Source organism: Lissotriton helveticus, chromosome 9 (genome assembly GCF_964261635.1).
Source record: "Lissotriton helveticus chromosome 9, aLisHel1.1, whole genome shotgun sequence".
Taxonomy (NCBI): domain Eukaryota; kingdom Metazoa; phylum Chordata; class Amphibia; order Caudata; family Salamandridae; genus Lissotriton; species Lissotriton helveticus.
In genome coordinates, this window is record NC_136070.1 from 1,160,257,929 (window position 1) to 1,160,280,217 (window position 22,289).

Consider the following 22,289-nt stretch of genomic DNA (forward strand, 5'->3'; position numbering starts at 1 on the left):
GAAAAGTGAGTAATGTCTTTGGTAGAAGGAGAACACAGAACAAGCACGAACGCGCGCCACTCACTGCAGACTGGTGAACGCGCCCCGACCATCTGGATTCCATTACCACGGCCCCCTGACCGCTCCTAATTGAAATTTATGGACTGCCGTGCTCGTAACCGCACACAAAATGCAGGAAATGCCCAACGTGAAATATATATGGCCTATTGCGTTGAGCCTACTACAAACACGGCACCGCGAGGACCAATTACCATGCAGATGGTAAAAGTAAAGTACTAAAAATCTTGCACACTGAGGAATTTTTCCTGCACGATTCAGAACCCCTTAACAATACGGCTCCGAGCTCCGCCCCCCTGCTGACGCAGGGGTGACGTAGGCCGAGCCCTAAAAAGTGTATAGATTTAACAAGTAATATTTGATGGAGAGTATAGATGGACAAGCTCTAGTATCGGTGGGGTCAGGGACTTTGAAAGCATTACAAAGGAGAACAAACTCAATTAAAATACCAAGCTTCATTAGTGGTCTTGTGGTGCATAACCTTTGTTTTTTGTAGTGGAGGAATGCCATCAATTGCTCTTGTGATCCATTGGTGACAGCTAGTGGAACCAAGTCCCTTATAAAGGGTTTTGCAGTGCGGGAGGAACATAGTGGAGGCTCTGCGGGTTTGGTAGGCTGGGAGGACAGCTGGTTTACTGTCTTTGTCAGCGGGAACCCGTGACATGGAAGTCCGTCTGCCACGGGACCGCTGGGTTGTGATGGTCATGCTGCATTATTGAGGGCTGGATGACCATGTCTTATTTTCTGTGCCTGCAATGCGAGGCATGGAAAAAAAGGGGCAGGAAAAATGTTAGATGTCCCCCAAGTGCAGGGATACATCTCCTTGCTCATGTAGGCCATATACATTTGGTTCAGAGAAAAAGCAAACTCCCAAGTTTGTCAAGTGGGCATTTTTACTGTTGTGGTGGAAGGAACCTCCCTTTGTAGATGTGGGATTCCTGCTAGACTGTTAGGGGGGGTCTCTAAACTTGGTGGGTTGCCTCCACCAAGTTGGCAGAAGTCAATGACCGCCACCAAGGGATAAAGAAAGCCCTATATCTTAATAAAGCGGTACAAAAGGGGGTGGTGATGGACAGAGCATCTGAACCAATCAAACACAGTCAACAGATCTGGGTTTAATCCATCACCATTCTTTAGCTCACTCTGCCACCCCAGTTCAGACATGGCCAGCTTCCTAGGACCAGGGAAGGCATGGCTTGGCAGTTCGGACTGGACTGTTCCCATGAGGCACAGGGTCAGACTGATTTGCATATGGCCATGTCTGAACTGGGGTGGCAGAGTGGGCTAAAGAACGGTGATGGATTAAACCCAGATCTGTTGACTTGGTGTGAGTGTTTGATTGGTTCAGATGCTCCGTCCATCACCACCCCTTTTTGTACCCCTACATCTTAATAGCTATGAATTGTTGATGAACGAGTTACTTCACTTGATTTTTAAAATATTTTTAATCACATTTATTCAACGCTAAATGTTTAGGCATTGTGCAAAAGATATCTTACCAAATTATAAATTTTCACAAAGACGTGTCTTATCAACACATAAATGAGTGTAAAAGCAGGATCATAGCAAGCTTCCAAGTCCCTGTAGAGGCAACAGGAGGCTGCTACGGAGATACTCATACCAAAGAGATGTACACTGGCTGGTGGCCAAAGTTACTAAAAGCAAAGGAAACTAGTGCATGTCCTCTTATGAAACATAATAAACATTCCAAACAAATCTGGGAAGCTTAGAGAGCCTTTCCCTACAAGTTGTCTGAGTTTAATTTTAAAATATTGACTTTAACTAGGAATTCATTGGAATACTCCACCGGATTTCTCAGCTTCAAAGATGTAACTTTTACCACTGAGCCTTTTAGCCGCTTTGTAATATCTTTGGTTTATAAAAGTAGACCGACCATGGTACCAACTCTCCCTGTGCACCTGATGATCCCTTTGCTTACCCTCCTATCTGTGTCTTTTATCTGTAAGGGCATGTGTAACCAGTACTGAAAATATTGAAGCGTGTGTTTGTCATCCTTAGCAGGGTCTCGGATTGGTCACGACTTCAGTTTCCATCACCCCACAGCCAACACAGCAGCATTACCAAGAGCCTACAGTGACTTTACCAGCAGTGCCCCCACCTGCAGTTACTTCCATGCAGTATGGTCAGCCTCAATCTCTCTTTAACAGCCAGGTGAGGACAGGACTTTCAAGTAACATTTTCTAACTTACTTTCTAACCTATTGATACTCAACCATAGTAGAATTTTCTGACGATTTTGCATTTGGTGAGGCTTACCTGAATTGTGGTAACTTTTCTGATTTTCAAACCATCTATTATTGTCAGATATCATTGAGCGACTTGCATGACAAAGCTATGCCATTTTGCCCTATTTTCAACAGGGACGGTAGAGGCCCTGGTCATAGCTCTGTAGTTAAGGTTGATGCCTCACTCCATAGGAACTCAGTTGGTTGGCCTCCCTCTGACCACTTTGCACCAATCTTGGCGAAAAACGTCCAGGAGAATATCTTATAACATGAAAAATTGGATGCCGATCGGTAAACTGGCCAAAAGTTATAAGTGGATACCAAAATTGTTTTTCACCACCCTTTACAATTGGATTTCCCATAGGCGATGTATTTATGCATGCAACTCTGAGACTGCTGAATGGATGGTCACCACATTTTTAATAGCACAACAGCCTTTTGGTCATCATCATGTGCCTTTTCTTGGCTTGGTGAAAATCTGTTTTTTGTCATTTTGGAAATGGAAGGGAAAATGATTATCCAGTAGACATGCCAGAGTATGTTTTCTAACATGTTTGCAAACGCCTGATGGGAATGCAAACAGTAGGACTCAAGAATGCATGCCCAACATGCTGTGCGTGCGCATTGGACACCCAGAAGGCTTTTCCTCCTATTGGTAACAAAAATCTGTTCACAAGACACTAATCTCAATGTTCGCACGAAAAGCGTAAGTAAAAAGGCGGCAAAGCTGACACTGCATGAATCATGAGAGAATGACAGGCCGTAGACCGAATAAAATAAGGCCTTTAGACCCGACCCTTCCCACCTCATGGCGTAACAGGCCAGGAACCTAATCTCGCTCGCACCCCACCTTGATCAAAGGTGGGGGGGAGGGAGTTAATTCCCTCCTATTAGCTGCCACTGAGGGCTGCTGCACCCCAAAACAACAAGGGCCTGCCCAGGTTGAGGGAACTGCCATCAAGACTGCAGTATGTAGAGACCTTGCTAGGGATATTTCTTGCTTTAAAGTAGAACAGAGGTGCCCCCACTAGATTTGCAGTGTGGGGGTTAGTGTTAGGAATATGCAAAATCAACTGAAAATGGAAAAATGCTGGAGAACTTCTGGCACAGAACAAGCAAGGCCTGTAGGTCTAGTGTTGATATACTAGCACGCGCCTAGCTGCTAATGCAGACTGGGCACGTTATCTGTGTGCAATTTAGAGCACCTGAAGCTCAGCAGAACATTCAGGACAAAGGTGTGGGATGTAGAGAAAGAGATGTTGCCGAGAGATAAACTACAGATAGTCTTTTTGCATGCCTGAGTGTACGTGGTTTACCACATTAATGCAAGGCCTACTGGCTTCCGCAATACTTGTTTTAAAGGATGCCATTCTTTTAAGGCGTATGACCTGCTAGGTCATCTGCTCAAAAATCCCAAATTTCCAAATATTTGGATCCTCTGTTAATTCGTAATACTCTTTCATTCTAGCAGTTGGATGGTTATTTTTATTCTGCATCACAGGAGCAGTAGGTGTAGTTCCATCTTTATCCACTTCTTTCTGAATTGTAGTTGACGGCTCTTCTTTCTGCGTTTCACAATCTTCTACCTTATATTCAGAGTTCCTGGCTGCATTCTGCGTTCAGAGAAGCAGACTGTTCTATAATTATATTGATCCCTTCCTTGCCTCGCACTAGCTAGAATAGGGCCCGGTTGTAAGGGGTAAAGGCTCCAAAGAATCCAGAACGCCTCCGCACGCCTGATCCTAGACATCCCACGCCGGGACCACATCACCCCACACCTGAGAGACCCACACCGGCTCCCCGTCGACAAAAGAATCACATTCAAACTCATGATCCACGCACACAAAGCACTCCACAAGACTGACCCAGCCTATCTCAACAACAGACTCTCCTTCTACGCACCCAACAGGAAACTCCGCTCCGCCGACCTGTCCCTGGCCATCGTCCCACGCATCCACAGACCCACTTCCGGGGGCAGATCCTTCTCCCACCGTGCAGCCAAGACCTGGAACGCCCTCCCCCTCCGCCTAGGACGGACCACAGACCTCCTGGCCTTCAGAAGACTGCTCAAGACCTGGCTCTTCGACCACTAGCTGCAGCCCATTCCCCCCCCCCCCCCCCCCAGCACCTTGAGACCCTAGCGGGTAAGTAGTACGCTTTACAAATCCCTTGATTGATTGATTGATTGATTGATTGATTGAAGTAGGTCTTTAACATCTCACTCTTGAATCTGTGCAGTAATGCACACAATATGTAAAATGTATGGAAACTCTAAGAGATGAGCTGGGTCAATCTTTCGGTGAAGAAAGCCCTACATGTCTTTTATCCCTCTGAGAGAAAGCAGAGGCGTTGCGGTACGTTAAGGCACAGTTTGACTCTGCCCAAGGACGAGAAAAGAGAAACTGTACTTTCGCAATGATGGGATGAGAAGTGAGGTGCACTGATTAACCCCACTCTTCATCAACAATGTTTATTTCTTTTGTCTCTCATTGCAACATATATTTTAGACAAATATTCCGGTTGATGCACAGACCTCATGAACATTTCAGAGACTTACAGAACAAACATTAACAGTACAAATTGCAATTGATTGCTACTTTTGTGTGTATTTTGTTTAATATATTAGTAGTTCTATATTTCTATTGTTGCACCAAGACTTAAGTTAAATATATAAATTGTTCACTACTATTTAGTACCTATCCATTGCCAGCAGACTAGGCCATCTCCAGAATTCACTTATGAAATGCTATCCTGGTTAGAGTGACACAGCTCTTACTAGCCCTGATAGACCATGCTGCAATCTGCAGCTAGACTAGTCACTGACGCCCACTAGTTGATTCGCGTGGATGTATGACGTTACAACGCATACTTTTACCACGCCTACCATTACCACGCATTTTTTACAACGCAGGATCCATTACAACGCATACCATTACCACGCATGTATTTACAACGCATATACCTTTACAACGCATACAATTACAACGTAAGTATTGGTAAGTATATAATATTTTTTAATATTTAATTTAATTAAAATTAATATAATGTAATTTAATTTAATCAATTTAATTTAATGTAATTTAAATTTAATTATATTTAATTTTTACCCTGTACCCTTTTACCCAAAAACCCAAAACTGACCCTGAACCCAAAAAATACCCCTTTTACCCAAAAACCCAAAACTGACCCTGAACCCTAAAAATACCCCTTTACCCAAAAACTAAAAACTGACCCTGAACCCTAAAAATACCCCTTTACCCAAAAACTGAAAACTGACCCTGAACCCTAAAAATACCCCTTTACCCAAAAACTGAAAACTGACCCTGAACCCTAAAAATACCCCTTTACCCAAAAACTGAAAACTGACCCTAAACCCTAAAAATATCCCTTTACCCAAAAACTGAAAACTGACCCTAAACCCTAAAAATACCCCTTTACCCAAAAACTGAAAACTGACCCTAAACCCTAAAAATACCCCTTTACCCAAAAACTGAAAACTGACCCTGAACCCTAAAAATACCCCTTTACCAAAAAACCCAAATAATATTTTTAATAAAATAATATACTTACCAATACTTACGTTGTAATGGTATGCGTTGTAAAAGTACCTGCGTTGTAAATACATGCGTGGTAATGGTATGCGTTGTAATGGATCCTGCGTTGTAAAAAATGCGTGGTAATGGTAGGTCGTGGTAAAAGTTGCGTTGTAAAGGTTGTATACCGATTCGCGTCACCCCAATATTTCCCAGTCTTCATAGCCATCTAATCAACTTAAGACTAGGTTTTATTTTAATTTTACCCATACCATTTCTTACTTGCCTGACCTTCGCATATGCCCACTCAAATGCAATATTTTTGTATTCGCTGTCATCTAAAGAGTTTTCTTTATAATGGTCCTATTCTCGGTGTGGTGCAGGAGCATTATATAAAATTTAAATGACTGCATCAGCCGGATTGATTATTTTTGCTCTGGCTAGACACCAAGGTTCTTTAACTTATGTGTGACTTTACTTTTGTGGCTAAAATATGTAGGGGTTGGTCCTTGGAACGGGTTGCAGGGCCACGTTTAAGGCGGGGCGACGGGTGCTGCCGCACTTCGCACTGTCCGGGGAAGGGGGAACAGGACCTCAGGGGGGCACAGTGTTTAGCAATAATTTGTAATTTAAAAAACTCCTGGGGAAGAGTTCCTTGTGCGTCCAGCTTTCAGGCGTCAATAAAAATGTCAATATAATTCTTGCGATTAATGTTTCTGCTAGAGAGAGAGAGAGCAGAGTTTTGTCCAGTGGCAGTTTTGACTCGCCATAAACTAGTGCAAAGGGTTAATATGCCTACTGCAAAGAACGTGTTTTGCCATGATCACAGATTTTATTTTAGGTGGATAGCTGAGTGGACGCCTGCTTTTGTCACAGAGATACTTTTGTCACCGCAGTTCATAAGATACATCCCTAATACAGAACAGTGACTGTAGCGAACTGTCAAAGAGCTGCATGCAAACTGCATAAAATAGATTAAGATGTTATGTTTTTTCCCCCAGTCTTTCATTATCTATTCTTAATGTTGCTAAAAAGGGTTTGTTTGGGTAGATATTCCTTCTTATCAGTATAGCCAGTTTTAACCAGTGTTTTAAAACAAATGAGATGTATGTAAGAGAGGAGCTATGGAGAGATGAGCTGCACTTTTGCCCAGAGGTAGTGAGGGAATCCGAGGAGGAGGTCATCAGTGGGGGCGCCAAAAAAGATTGTCGCACTGGGCGCCACCAGCGCTAAAGTCAGCCCCTGACTGGTAAATGTCCCTTGGCTTCCAAAGAACGTGACATCTGTAATAGAGACCTTAATTGTAGCAGGTTTCAGGAGGACTGTCACAAGGAAGAGGGAGGGTTCAACCAGAGAGGTTTGAACCAGGGCCTGTCCTGACACTTGTCCAAAAGAGCACACTAGACCTTCTTTATTTATACTTAAAAATAAAGAATGTCTAGTGTGTTTTTTTGGACAATTTATTATGTAGCAGATAATGGTAGTTGCCACTCGATGGCCCCATGCTGGAGCCTCCTCCAAATCTGTCCCAGGACATTGCTTTTCTTTTCAAAGATTTTTTGTATATACCAGAGTTAGGCGTCACATGACATTAGTGACCCAGCCGTATAAAAGCTTCTTACAGGCCTGGACAGCTCTGCTGTATACAAGTATTCTTCAATCGTCAGAGGTTTGTAATAGTTCTAAGATCTCTCAAGTTTTATTAGCTGTTGTCACCCACAGGGGACTGGCATTTCATCCTCCACTTCTGGATACGAGAGAACAAAAATCAAATATAAATGTTTAGCATGGTGGGTAGAAAAGGTAGGCCCTTGGGGTGCCCACATTCCAGCTTAGAAGGGAAGAAGTGATATACCCCCTGCTGTGCTGTGGTGAAATGACCCTCCCAGAAGATGCAACTCAAGACCCCTCCGAATTAGCACCGCTGACCACCTCCCAAAGTCTGTTGCAAAAAGCGATGGTCTATTGTGCCAAAAGTAGCGGCTTGGACGAATAGCACCAGTGTTGTTAGCTTATCTGTGTCCCTTTTCCTTTCAATGTTCTTCACTATAACTGAAAAAACTGTTCCTGTTCAAAGCCAGGAATATAACCCTAATTGATTTATATCTATAGCTCTTGCAATGTTTTTGTTCCTTTGAAGTTTCACAACTATTTTATCCAGTCAGCTGATTATCAGGGTGCTGTTGGTCGATAATGCTGTATGTCTTCTGGATAAAATGTTTTTTTTCATAAGTTTAGTGACTGTCTTTAAATGGTGCAAACATAGTATCACACCCCATTATTGTAAGCTTTGATGTTGAAAGGCCCCATTAGAGCATTAACATTGGCGAATCCAAGATGTTTAATGTATTCTAGCGATGCTATCTGCTCCTCCATTTGACAAACTGTGCTAATTCACATCTAACCTATTACAAATACCCACACAGTACATTCCAGTGGCCTGTAGGATGCAATGAGTTTTCTAGCAAAGGTGCTTTGCTAATTCGAATATCACACACTCTTGGTGGCAGAAAATTGACAATAACATATTTGGTATTTCTCTCAAGACTCATGCTCTCAGCATATAACATTAAAGAACCTTTGTGCTTGACCTAATTTAGTAAATTTGTCTACAATGTCTCTTTAAGATCCTTGGTCTTCATTAGATTTTATTTTCTTGGAACAAATATATTGTGATTAGGAAGGTTTTGAGTCAGTGATTGGGATTTAAAGTGAGTTTAGCCTAAATAGGATCTTGTACTTTTCAGGACATGAAGATCAGAGTTCTCAGATCAGATTTCTTGACAAGCTTTTAATTATTAACTTTCATTCTTCATTCCCAGTTAAGAACTACTTGCTATCGCAGGCTTAGAGTGTAGAGGCAGACTTCCACTCTGCATTTATTGCGTAGCATGTTAGTGTATCTTTACAAATCTAATGTATTAATTGTTGTTGTTTTTTCTGTTACTTTATTGGTTCCGCAGCAGTCCATGCAGTGTCCCATGCAACCGGGTTCTGCAGTACAGCCCGGCTGCACCCAACCACCAACCTCCCACTCGTTTACACAGTACCAGACTCAGAGTACTGTTCCCCAACTTGCACCTCTGCTGGCTTCTGGCATTCCGCTGCCACAGCTTCCCCAAGGGAATGTTGTTCAGGTAGGAGGTCGAAAGACTACAAAATGCATTCATCCATGTCTGAATACTTTGATTAAGGTTTTCCTATTGTTTGATTACATGGGTAGTTTATATTACAATTGCACTGAAAATGTTCTGTTTATTGCATCGCTGGGTCCTATGGTGGGAGTCCAGAGTTGGAGTAGAACTCCTAATGAGTTTGGTGAGTAGAAAATAGTGCTATTTATGCATGCATTGTGCTTATGTTACAAATTGATTCATGGTCACAAGAACGTTTCCACTCCAGGGAGGTTGTTTCACCAGTCAATTGAGGCTATTACTAACTAATAACAAAACATACACATCTAATAATGTATTTCTTAGCATATTTCTACTCTTGTGAATGCCACCTCTAAATTGATTTAATTTAAATTGATTTAAATATTTCCACTTCAGGTTTCCTGATGTGAATCTAACATAGGAAATGGATGAGCGTACTTGTCTATTTCACTTGTGAAAACAGTCTCATTTTGATCATTGGAATTCGCTACATAGAAAGTTATGTACTACTTTCTAAGACTTAAAATAGCAGTTTTATATGGAATTAAATAGCCTTTCAGCTCAACCCATTCCATTAAGACTTCTTTGTGGTTTAATAAGTCATTTGTCATATTTTTTCAGTGCTCCATACAAAAACATGGATCTGTGTTTTGAGTGCCACTTGACGGACACAATTAGAAAACTGAGTGGCACCTAAATCAGATCTGGAATAAATCATGGGTATTTAAAATTCTAAATGAGCTGAGGTTTTGTATGAAAAGGGCAAACGTTTGCAAACCAAAAGCACAAATCTCCTGACCGATCAATAATTTTCAATGCTAGGAGGGATTTATGCAGTAGTGTCCCAAGGCGCATATTTCTACTACTTGCCGTCCCTCTATCGCTTTGACTCCTGCTGCCCTCTTAAAGAATTTATCATGAGCATACAGAATAGGTAGAATAAATTTGTTTTTCACGCTTTCAGTGACTCAAAGAAAATTCTGTGTGCTCTCTTTTGTCTCTTATAATACTTGAGAATAAATTTGCATCAGATGCCCTTTGGGTTTTGTACTGTTCATAGATTAAATCTTATTCTAGTGTTTAGGTTGACTGTTCTTTATAGGCTCATTTATCCTTCATCAGACTCTCTACGGTCAGACTTTGTTTTCATGAAGCTACAAATAGCGTTTCATACCCCAAAAGGAAGTCTTCACTTTATATCCGAACGTTTTTAATCATGCTCCTACTACTACTATATATTACTAATACCTCAACCACCTCCCTTTCGAAGAGGTACTTGACAGGCAAGCAAGAGAGATTGAACCGGATGAAGAACCTTCTAATTATATATATAAGGTCTTTGGACCTCAATTAATTCAAGTGGGCGTAGGTTCTAGCCAGTAAAATCTTGGCATGCGCAAATTAGCTGTACAGGAAATTGCAGTGAATTAGTCTTAAGTCGAAGAACAAGCACCAAACAGTTTCCAAGCAGTGTGCAAAGTGTACTTGAATCAATTGTGAACAACAGTCAATGCTTAGATTATGGTATTCAGAGCAATACGTCCTTAAGCTGCAGCAGGCCATGGAAAGAGTCCCAAGAAGTCTTGCACCCTCCTATTAGCTTCATGTATGTTTTTGTTGAAGATCACATACAATTATTACAACTCTCCAGGCAGGAGCATATTTTACTAAAGGATGAAGCACGAGCAAAGCTTCCAGTCTCTTATTGTTGATTCGCTGAGGCATATCAGGTGATGCCTGGTTCGAATTTTCTGCTAATGTCAATAGATTTCCTGTTCTGCTTCCTGACTTGATTTTATTTAGCACGTTGGAAGAACATTAATATTTTAATTAGTTTTTATTAGACATTAATGACCATTTTGCTCTGCATTTTTTAGAGCACCTGCCATCTTTGTTGTAATCTTAGAGTGCAACTTGAAGTGCTGCAAAGGTCTTCCATGGAAGTTATGAAAACTTGAATAATCCAGGTATGCCCTGTAGTCCAGTCTGCTCAGGTATAACCTTGTTATTTACAACAAGGGGTGGTGATGGACAGAGTCTCTGAATTAAGCAGAGTACTCTCACCCAGTCAAGAGATCAGGGCTAGATCCAACACCGTTTTTTAGCTCATTGCACCATCCCAGTTTCAGAACCTGGCTGTATGCAAATTAGTCTGTCCCTGGCCCAGTGCATCATGGGAACAGGGCAGACCAGACTACAAAAGCCAATTCTTACACTGGGAAGGAAACAAGCTTCCGGGGACCGGTTTCTGGCATTCCAGCCGTCTTCAGCCCGGCTTGCTTGAATCCTGATGGTGCAATGAGCAAGGGACTCACATCTGAGTATACCCTTCCACGCTTAGGGTGGACAAAATTATTTACAACAAGGGGTGGTGATGGACAGAGTCTCTGAATTAAGCAGAGTACTCTCACCCAGTCAAGAGATCAGGGCTAGATCCAACACCGTTTTTTAGCTCATTGCACCATCCCAGTTTCAGAACCTGGCTGTATGCAAATTAGTCTGTCCCTGGCCCAGTGCATCATGGGAACAGGGCAGACCAGACTACAAAAGCCAATTCTTACACTGGGAAGGAAACAAGCTTCCGGGGACCGGTTTCTGGCATTCCAGCCGTCTTCGGCCCGGCTTGCTTGAATCCTGATGGTGCAATGAGCAAGGGACTCACATCTGAGTATACCCTTCCACGCTTAGGGTGGACAAAATTATTTACAACAAGGGGTGGTGATGGACAGAGTCTCTGAATTAAGCAGAGTACTCTCACCCAGTCAAGAGATCAGGGCTAGATCCAACACCGTTTTTTAGCTCATTGCACCATCCCAGTTTCAGAACCTGGCTGTATGCAAATTAGTCTGTCCCTGGCCCAGTGCATCATGGGAACAGGGCAGACCAGACTACAAAAGCCAATTCTTACACTGGGAAGGAAACAAGCTTCCGGGGACCGGTTTCTGGCATTCCAGCCGTCTTCGGCCCGGCTTGCTTGAATCCTGATGGTGCAATGAGCAAGGGACTCACATCTGAGTATACCCTTCCACGCTTAGGGTGGACAAAATTATTTACAACAAGGGGTGGTGATGGACAGAGTCTCTGAATTAAGCAGAGTACTCTCACCCAGTCAAGAGATCAGGGCTAGATCCAACACCGTTTTTTAGCTCATTGCACCATCCCAGTTTCAGAACCTGGCTGTATGCAAATTAGTCTGTCCCTGGCCCAGTGCATCATGGGAACAGGGCAGACCAGACTACAAAAGCCAATTCTTACACTGGGAAGGAAACAAGCTTCCGGGGACCGGTTTCTGGCATTCGAGCCGTCTTCGGCCCGGCTTGCTTGAATCCTGATGGTGCAATGAGCAAGGGACTCACATCTGAGTATACCCTTCCACGCTTAGGGTGGACAAAATTATTTACAACAAGGGGTGGTGATGGACAGAGTCTCTGAATTAAGCAGAGTACTCTCACCCAGTCAAGAGATCAGGGCTAGATCCAACACCGTTTTTTAGCTCATTGCACCATCCCAGTTTCAGAACCTGGCTGTATGCAAATTAGTCTGTCCCTGGCCCAGTGCATCATGGGAACAGGGCAGACCAGACTACAAAAGCCAATTCTTACACTGGGAAGGAAACAAGCTTCCGGGGACCGGTTTCTGGCATTCCAGCCGTCTTCGGCCCGGCTTGCTTGAATCCTGATGGTGCAATGAGCAAGGGACTCACATCTGAGTATACCCTTCCACGCTTAGGGTGGACAAAATTATTTACAACAAGGGGTGGTGATGGACAGAGTCTCTGAATTAAGCAGAGTACTCTCACCCAGTCAAGAGATCAGGGCTAGATCCAACACCGTTTTTTAGCTCATTGCACCATCCCAGTTTCAGAACCTGGCTGTATGCAAATTAGTCTGTCCCTGGCCCAGTGCATCATGGGAACAGGGCAGACCAGACTACAAAAGCCAATTCTTACACTGGGAAGGAAACAAGCTTCCGGGGACCGGTTTCTGGCATTCCAGCCGTCTTCGGCCCGGCTTGCTTGAATCCTGATGGTGCAATGAGCAAGGGACTCACATCTGAGTATACCCTTCCACGCTTAGGGTGGACAAAATTATTTACAACAAGGGGTGGTGATGGACAAAGTCTCTGAATTAAGCAGAGTACTCTCACCCAGTCAAGAGATCAGGGCTAGATCCAACACCGTTTTTTAGCTCATTGCACCATCCCAGTTTCAGAACCTGGCTGTATGCAAATTAGTCTGTCCCTGGCCCAGTGCATCATGGGAACAGGGCAGACCAGACTACAAAAGCCAATTCTTACACTGGGAAGGAAACAAGCTTCCGGGGACCGGTTTCTGGCATTCCAGCCGTCTTCGGCCCGGCTTGCTTGAATCCTGATGGTGCAATGAGCAAGGGACTCACATCTGAGTATACCCTTCCACGCTTAGGGTGGACAAAATTATTTACAACAAGGGGTGGTGATGGACAGAGTCTCTGAATTAAGCAGAGTACTCTCACCCAGTCAAGAGATCAGGGCTAGATCCAACACCGTTTTTTAGCTCATTGCACCATCCCAGTTTCAGAACCTGGCTGTATGCAAATTAGTCTGTCCCTGGCCCAGTGCATCATGGGAACAGGGCAGACCAGACTACAAAAGCCAATTCTTACACTGGGAAGGAAACAAGCTTCCGGGGACCGGTTTCTGGCATTCCAGCCGTCTCCGGTAGCTTGTCTCCTTTCTGGTGAAGAATTGGCTTGGTAGTTTGGTCTGCCCTGTTCCCATGATGCACTGGGCCAGGGACAGACTAATTTGCATATAGCCAGGTTCTGAGCTGGGATGGGGCAGTGAGATAAATAACGGTGATGGATCAAGCCCTGATCTTTGGACTGGGTAAGAGTGGTCTGCTTAATTCAGACACTCTGTTCATCACCACCCCCTTTTCTGTATCGTTTTTGGCCACTATAGGTGTGGCAGGGTATACTCAGACATGAGTCCCTTTCTCACTGCTCCATCAGGATTCAAGCAAGCCAGGCCGAAGAGGCTGAAATGCCAGAAACCGGTCCCCGGTAGCTTGTCTCCTTTCTGGTGAAGAATTGGCTTGGTAGTTTGGTCTGCCCTGTTCCCATGATGCACTGGGCCAGGGACAGACTAATTTGCATATAGCCAGGTTCTGAGCTGGGATGGGGCAGTGAGATAAATAACGGTGATGGATCAAGCCCTGATCTTTGGATTGGGTAAGAGTGGTCTGCTTAATTCAGACACTCTGTTCATCACCACCCCCTTTTCTGTACAGGTATAACCTTGGTCCTAGGATGCTTGATTCCGGTCCAGGGAAGACATGGCTTGGCAGTTTGGGCTGGACTGGTCCCATGAGGCACAGGGTCAAGCATATGGCCATGTATGAACTGGGGTGGTGTGGTCAGGCCCGGACTGGCCGTTACGGGCACCGGGCAATTCCCCGGTCGGCCGCAAGGGTGGGGGCCGTTTTTGTGACAGGGCCGTTTTTGCAGCAAAGCTGCAAAATCGGCCCTGTAACAAATTCGGCGGAAAAGCGGCCCTGGTAAAGAGCTTGGTGGCATCCCCCCTCTCCCCCAGGGAGAGGAGGGGGGGCCGGCCGAGCACTTTGCCAGGGCCGGTTTTGGTTCCCAGGGTGTGGTGAGCAAAATAACGATGGATTAAACCCAGATCTGTGACTGGGGGTGAATGTTTTGCCATTGTGCAACATTCCGTCCATCAATTGTTGTTTTTGCAGGTATAACCTTGGCTCACCTTTAGTGCCATGCCTTCGGCAACCGGGCATTATTCAGAGAAAATATCTCGCTGTCGTGCAAAATAAAGCGACCACTGAAACAATACAGTAAGAAAGAAAGAACTGTAGCATCAAAAAGAAGTTTAAGTGAGTTAAGTAAGAGAGCATAATTGAAGCACATTGGACAAAGAGTTCAATTGTTAAAGGATAATCCACAATCAATTTAAAATCAAAGGAAACACAAAATAGATAGAAAAAAACATGCATCACCTCTTGTTGACATTGGAACATTTGCCATCAGGTCAAAGTGGCATGTTGTCTCATGATGAATTTTACTTTCACACTTAGAAAAAAATCCAGAGGTCAAAAATGTGAAGCAGAGCCGACCCAATCTGTATGACCTCATCTGCTTTTAATTCTACACTGCATTATCTCTCTTAGCATACTTTTATCCAACATTGCCTTTGACTATGCTTGATAATCAAATGTTTATAAAGCGCTAAGATACCCTCAGGGCTTGCCAGCACTATATAAAACTCTTTAAATAAATAAATATGCTCCCTGTTGATCAAAGTGGAAAATCTATGCAACTTGCAAGTACATATGATTCCGAACATTTTGTTTTTACTTTGGGACATAGATACTTTTACGGAGCTCAAAACCTCTCAACAGAACCAGCCTTGAACTGTGGCGTGGCTAGGCCTTAGGCCGCCGGTGGCGGCCCCTGCATTTGCCGCTCGCAGCACCTGAATCTAAATGCTGGGGGTGCTGCCGATTCCTTCTGCCACCGCCCGCGACAGCTGCAAGGAAGAGGGGAGGGCCGTCCCCAAAACTCCCCCTCCCGCCCTCCCTTTGTTACTTCACTGGCCTGGAAGCAATATAATGACCGGACTCCTGGATGCCTGATATGCTTTGAAGGAACCTCCAAATAAAGTCCTCTGAAATCCAAGTAGTGAGTCACCTTGAGTGACTATCTGAAAAGCAGTGACCGACATGAAACTTGTTGCTTTTCTCATTTCAAATCATGGCTTACTGTTTGAACTTTAATGTAGTAAAGATATTTTTTGTTTTCCTAGTTTTCTTTAAATAATCAACACACATCTCCAGTGATCCTGCCCCCTTTGAAAATATGTTTGGGGTGTCCTGCTACAGGACCAGGTTGTTGCTTATCAGGGCAGGCTCTAGAGTGGTGCGACTGGTGCCACCGCACCGGGTGCTGGCTTCCTGGGGGCACCGTGTTTGCAAGTTTATTATGTTTTTGAAGCACGTGCTGCAGTGTTTCTTTTCTCCGGCAATTACCAGGCCTCACAAAAATGTCAAGATAACTCCTGTGATTAATTATCTTCCTGGAGGGAGATCAGCGTTTTCTATAGTTGAGGTTTTGGCTTATGTGAAGTTAGTGCAGAGGGTCAATATGCCTACTGCAAAAGAATGTGTACCAAGTAGAGTGTGCATATAATGTAAACAGATCAGCAGGATACAGCTTTTAAAAGAGACATCCTTTTGTTACTTGCAATTTATAACTTAAAGTCCTAATATATAACAGTGAGTTATTAACTTTCATCATAAAACTGGATACACACTGCAAAGTATAAATAAGAACATTGATTAATTTTGCAAAAAGGGTTAATTTGGCTAGAATTCGATTCTTATTATTAAAAAAAACTCCCAACTATGCTGTTTCTTTTTCGAATCGGAGTTTGTGCTTCTCCACACCAAGCACTCTTAAACTATACTGCCTACCAGTATGGATGACATGTGACTCCTACACTTTTAGTCCTTTGGCTTATGTAACATTTTCTATACACTGATTTACACATGTATGATTGATTGTTTCTGTGTAATGTGTGTGTGATGCTAAGTGCTCTGACAGCCTACAATGGTATGCGTGGCGCTATATAACTAATTCAATGCATCTGAGAAAGAATGGAGACTTTGGGCCAGATGTACGACCTGCCAAATGGAGCCTCGCAAATTGCGTCGCATTTGCGGCTCGCAATTTGCGAGGCGCCATTTGGCATGTACAACAGTGTGTTTAACACTGTGAGTCCCAACGGGGTCGCAAATTGCAAGGCTCATGAATAATAATGAGGCTCTCGCAATTGCGAGCCCATTGGGAGTGACAGGCCCTCCCAAAGATGGTGGCCTGCTGGGCTCAGCAGACCACCATGTCTGGGACTGCTTTTAAATAAAGCAGCTTTTTTTTTTAAATGCAGCCCGTTTTCCGGATGCATTTAAAAAAAAAAAGAAAAACTTTCTTTACATTTTTTAAGGACAGGCAGTGGTCCCTGGGACCACCTCCTACCCTTAAAAATAATATTTCCTGCATTTGCAGAGAAGGGGTCCCTGGAGACCCATTCCCATTTGCAAGTGCATTACCACCTACTTGAAGTAGGTGGTATTTGCAAGTGTTTTGTAACCGCAATTGCGGTCGCAAAACATTGGTACATAGCTTTGCGATCGCTATTAGGAAGGGAACGCCCCTTCCTAATAGCAAGTCACAAAACAGTATTTTGCGAGTCACAATTTATTTGCGAGTTGCAAAATGTTGTTTGTACATGGGCCCATGCTTTTTAGGGTGTGCACGCTAAAAAGCGTCGTACATCTGGCCTTGGTCACTGCTAAAGTGTGCGAGTGAGAGAATCCGTGGTGGAGGTGGTCATTGGGGGCGGGGGCACCAACAAACATTGTCGCACAATGCACCACCACCTGTTGCTTATAACTGGTTTAAGTCAACTTCAGGTTTCAAGAACTCAAGTTGATCGTCAGTCCCACACATGTCAACAGCTCTCTGTAGATTCACAGGGTCTGCTCCAAGCCAAAACGTCCCAGAGCAAACATCCACCAAAGTTTTCACCGGAGCCAGGTGCCTCATTAGACCTGGAAGCCCCACTCAGGAGGCAGTGTAGGGTACCCAGAAATCTCTTCACTGAATTTAAACTCTTCAACACCCAGAAAAGTAGTTCTATTTTGTCGTGCCCTGAACATGGGGCACTAGGACCAGACACAGGAGCAAGGGGAGGGGGCAGGAAACCGGACACGAGTTCCAGTCAGCACAGGGACAGAGGACAGTTGCACAGGAAGTAACCAGGAAGAAGACATGTATGGGCGCGATGCGACAATAGTAAATAAACAGACCTGAATGCACCCTTCGGTCTCTGTTGTGATTGCCACGTAAGGATCGTTCAACTGGCGACGAACGCAGGAAGGAAGCACACATGTCCGGTGCCCAGAACAGAAAAAAGGAAGCCAGGAGCCCACCCTGGTTCGAGTGAGTGGCAAAACGTGACGGTGAGGGAGCACACCCTGGCCGCAACAGGACTGCGAAGCGACGATCAACCGGCAACAGTAGAGAGCCGGTTAGAAGCCCCCGACATCCCTAAATAAACCAAATCAGAGCGCTAGGAACTAAAGGAAATCTCGCGCGAGCTCTCGCGAGAGCAGGAGCAGCCATTTTGAAATCAGGCGGCTCGGCCAATCCGCGCTGCAGAAGAACGCACGGCCATCTTTAAGTCAGGCAAAGTCCAGATTGGCCCCGAAATCACGCGAGATTTCGGCGGCCATCTTTAAATCATGCAATTGTAACCAATAGGGAGCGGGAGAGGCCCGGCGGCCATTTTAAGGCCAGGAATTAAAGGGGAAAAGAAGTCGAAGTGCAAATAGGAGCACGAGAAAGAGAAAGAAGCACAGGCAAATGCAAAAGGAAGCAAGAAAGGAATAAAGAAAGAAAGAAAAGAGAAAACAAGTTGGAAAAAGAGCCAAGCAGACTACAAAGACAACTAAAAAAAAAAAAAAGGGAAATAAGAAAGCAATACCTGAAGAAGTGGGAAAGAGGCGCTCCAAGCTCAAAGATGACTGAACAAAGGAGTGAGAAACAGAGTGCCCAATACCGCAGACCTCTCCAATTCAACTTTTCAGAGCCGCAAGTAGGGATCAGATGGGAGCGATGGATTAGAAAGTTTGAGCGGTACATGCGCGCCACGGATGTAACAGACGCCAAGCAAATGGATCGGTTTCTAAATCTGGTAGGCGATGAAGTTGACGACCTGTTAGTAACACTACCGGAAGGAGAGACGTCCACGTACAAAGGGCTAATAAAGTGTCTCTCAGACAAATTTGATCCACAAAGAAACATTGACTCTGAAAGGTACACTTTCACAATAGCATTTCAGCACATGGACGAATCGCTCAATGACTACGCGAGACGGCTGCGCAAGCTGGTGACACACTGTGAATTTGACAAGTTCGACAATGAACAAGCAATTCGTCTGCACATCTTTGAAGGATGTCGTGACACGGAATTCCGTGCGAGGATTCTGAAGGAGCCAACATCACTGGAGAAAATACTGTCATTGGCAAGTGCCGATGCAAGAGCAACGGTGCAAGGAAAACAAATGGAGCGAGGCAACGAAAGGCGAATAGAACAAGCACACCGCATGGCGGAAAACAACCGCACAAACACCTGGAAGAAAGGATACCATGAACAGGCGGCAAGGAAGGAATCAGACATGACCTGCTACAGATGCGGACTTGAATTCCCCCAGAAAGGCGCATGCCCTGCAATGGGCAAGACATGCAGGAAGTGCAATAGGAGCAATCCCTTCGCCAGTGCATGCCTGGGACTGCAGTTCAGAAGCGAGAGAGGAAGACCGGGAAGACCGAGGACAACGACGAGCAGGCATGCCAGGCACATAGAAACGACAAACAGAAGCTCATCGGCTGAATCAGGGGAAGAAGAGGAAGAAGAAACGTGGAACGCCTATTCCTCATGACTGATGCTGTTGCCGTGTCCACCGAAGACGACACGAGTTGAGAAAGCATCCACCTGATGGGAAAAAATGAAGTAAAGAAAACAGAGAGCGTGACCATAGCCACATAAGACCAGGTTCGTGTTAGACAGCGGAGCCACATGCAACATGTGTATCAGAATATGAGAAGTCAGGAAAACCTGTGATACACATGGGAAAGTTCACAGAGAACCTGACGTATAAAGGCCAAACAATCAAGGAAGACATACACGTACTAAAGGGTGACATTCCGGCACCATGCCTACTGAGCAATGTCACAGCGCAGGTAATGGGCCTCCTCTCAGACATACCACATGTCAGAGAAGAAAAGCATCCTGCGAGAGTATCCCGGACTCCTACAGGGGCTAGGGAAGCTGAAAGGACGACAAATACCACTGCACATCAATGAAGCAGTAATAAAAACCGGTGGCTCAACATCATAGGCGAGTACCGATACATCTACAACCACAAGTAGAGGAAGAAATTGAAGCGTTGCTAAATCAGGACATCATAGATCCAGCAGAGGGACCGACGCCATGGGTATCACCAATAGTGGCGGTGCCCAAGAAGAACACATCCAAAATTCGCATTTGTGTTGACATGAGAATACCGAACACAGCGATTGAGCGTGAAAGACACCCTGCACCACACCTTGACGACCTGATCAGCTGTCTAACAGGTACACAACGATTCTCAAAGCTGGACCTGTGCAAAGGAGATCAGCTGGAACTTGACCCGCAGTCCAGATACATCACTACATTTTCCACGCACATGGGGCTCTTCCGATACAAGCGCTTGAGCTTTGGAATCTCATCGGCGGCCGAAATATTCCAAGAGACAATATGGCAGGTAATAAGGCCGGTAAAAAACAGTCTGAACTACAGTGACGACATTCTGGTGTTCGGCAAATCAGATGATGAACATGACAAAGCACTGCGTGATGTATGCTCACAGCTAGAACAAACAGGGCTTACGCTAAACGAGGACAAGTGCGAAATTGGGCGAGACAATTTGGTGTTCTTTGGACACATTTTCTCCAACAAAGGGATGTGACCAGATAGCAGCAAAGTGGACACGCTAGAAAAAGCAAAACACCCGTTGCAGAGGTAAGGTCATTCTTCGGGCTTGCCAGCTACTGCGCAAGATATATAAAATATTTTGCCACGGTGAGCACGCCATTGAGAGAACTGACCAAACAAGGCCAGACCTTCACATGGACCGAACATTGCAACAAAGCATTTGAAGCAATTCGAAAAGCAGTGATAGCAGTAGACCACCTTGCCTATTTTGACCCACTGCTATGCACGGAATTGACGGTGGACGCCAGCCCGGTGGGGTTGGGAGCGATACTGGCACAACATAGGCCAGGCAAAGACTCACCAAGGTGCATAGTGGCCTACGGAAGCAAGAGCCTGTCTGACATCGAGAGGGCATACTCTCAGCCAGAAAAAGAGTCTGGCAGTAGTATGGGCATGCAAGCACTATCACATGTTCATATATGGGAAACCTTTCACCATCATAACGGATCACCAAGCACTGGTGACGATCTACGGAAACCCTAATGCGAAGATACCGCCCTGAATAGAGAGGTGGGAATAAGACTAATGGACTACAACTTCAAGATCATACACAAACCAGGAAAAGAGCACATCCCGGCAGACTACATTTCAAGGCACCCTCTATCGCACGCACCAGAGGCAACATCAATGGCGGAGGAATACCTGAACTTCATACTAAAACCCAATACTCCGGTATCGATAAAGATGGAAGAATTGGAACAAGAAACAGAGAAGGATCCAACAATGCAAGTGATCAAAACAGTGACAAGACAACAGAGGTGGAGGCATGTCAACAACAACAGCATCATGGGAAAAAGGGTGATCAAAGAAGAAATGTAGGCATTCAAAAAAATCCTTGAAGAGAGACCAAGAATGGAATAATGATGAGAGGAACAAGAATAGTAATGCCAGGAACGCTGAGGAGACAGACGGTGGATTTAGCGCACGAATCACACAGATGCATGGTAGCACCAAAGAAGATGCTAAGGGAAAAGGTGTGGTTCCCAGGACTAGACAGCATGGTAGAAGCCGCAGTCGCGCACGAATCACACAGATGCATGGTAGCAACAAAGAAGATGCTAAGGGAAAAGGTGTGGTTCCCAGGACTAGACAGCATGGTAGAAGCCGCAGTCGCACACTGCCACATCTGTCAAGTGACAGGAAAACCGACAAAACCGGAACCACTAAAAATGTCAGAGCTCCCGAAGGCAGTGTGGACTGAGTTGGCAGCTGACTTTGTATGGGCCCCTGGAGACAGGAAACTACCTGCTTGTGATAATTGTTGAATTCTCCCGGTTTCTCATTGTACGGCAGGTGGCGTCAACATCAGCAAGCGCAATGCTGCCGGCTATGGACTATGTTTTTGCGGCATGGGGCTCCCCACAAACTCTAAAGACTGACACTGGTCCGCGCTTCTCAGGGGAGGAGTTCAGAAAATTAACGGACAACCTAGGTATCCGCCACCAGAAAATAACACCGTTGTAGCCACAGGTAAATGGCATGGCAGAAAGGTTCATGGGAATGATAAAGAAGGCCGTACAACGAGCTAAGCTGACACAAATATCGATAGGGCAGGCTTTGTGCCAAATACTAAGGGACTACAGAAACACTACCCACAGCTCCACAGAACAGTGCCCAGCTGAGCTAGTGCTGGGCCTTTTGAGCAGGACGAGGATACCGCATCTAGAGGCGGCAGCGAAGCCAGAGCGAGGCAGCATTGCCACTAAAG

The 22,289-nt window shown here is 44.8% G+C and overlaps 1 protein-coding gene across 1 annotated transcript in view; it reads left to right on the plus strand.

Annotated features, from left to right (window-relative positions):
- WNK2 (WNK lysine deficient protein kinase 2) overlaps positions 1-22,289 on the plus strand; it is a 581,173-nt gene that overhangs the window by 320,295 nt on the left and 238,589 nt on the right. Inside the window, exons 10-11 of the mRNA XM_078661612.1 lie at positions 2,080-2,229; positions 8,799-8,972. Coding sequence (XP_078517738.1) covers positions 2,080-2,229; positions 8,799-8,972 — 324 coding nt within the window. The remainder of the gene's footprint in view (positions 1-2,079; positions 2,230-8,798; positions 8,973-22,289) is intronic.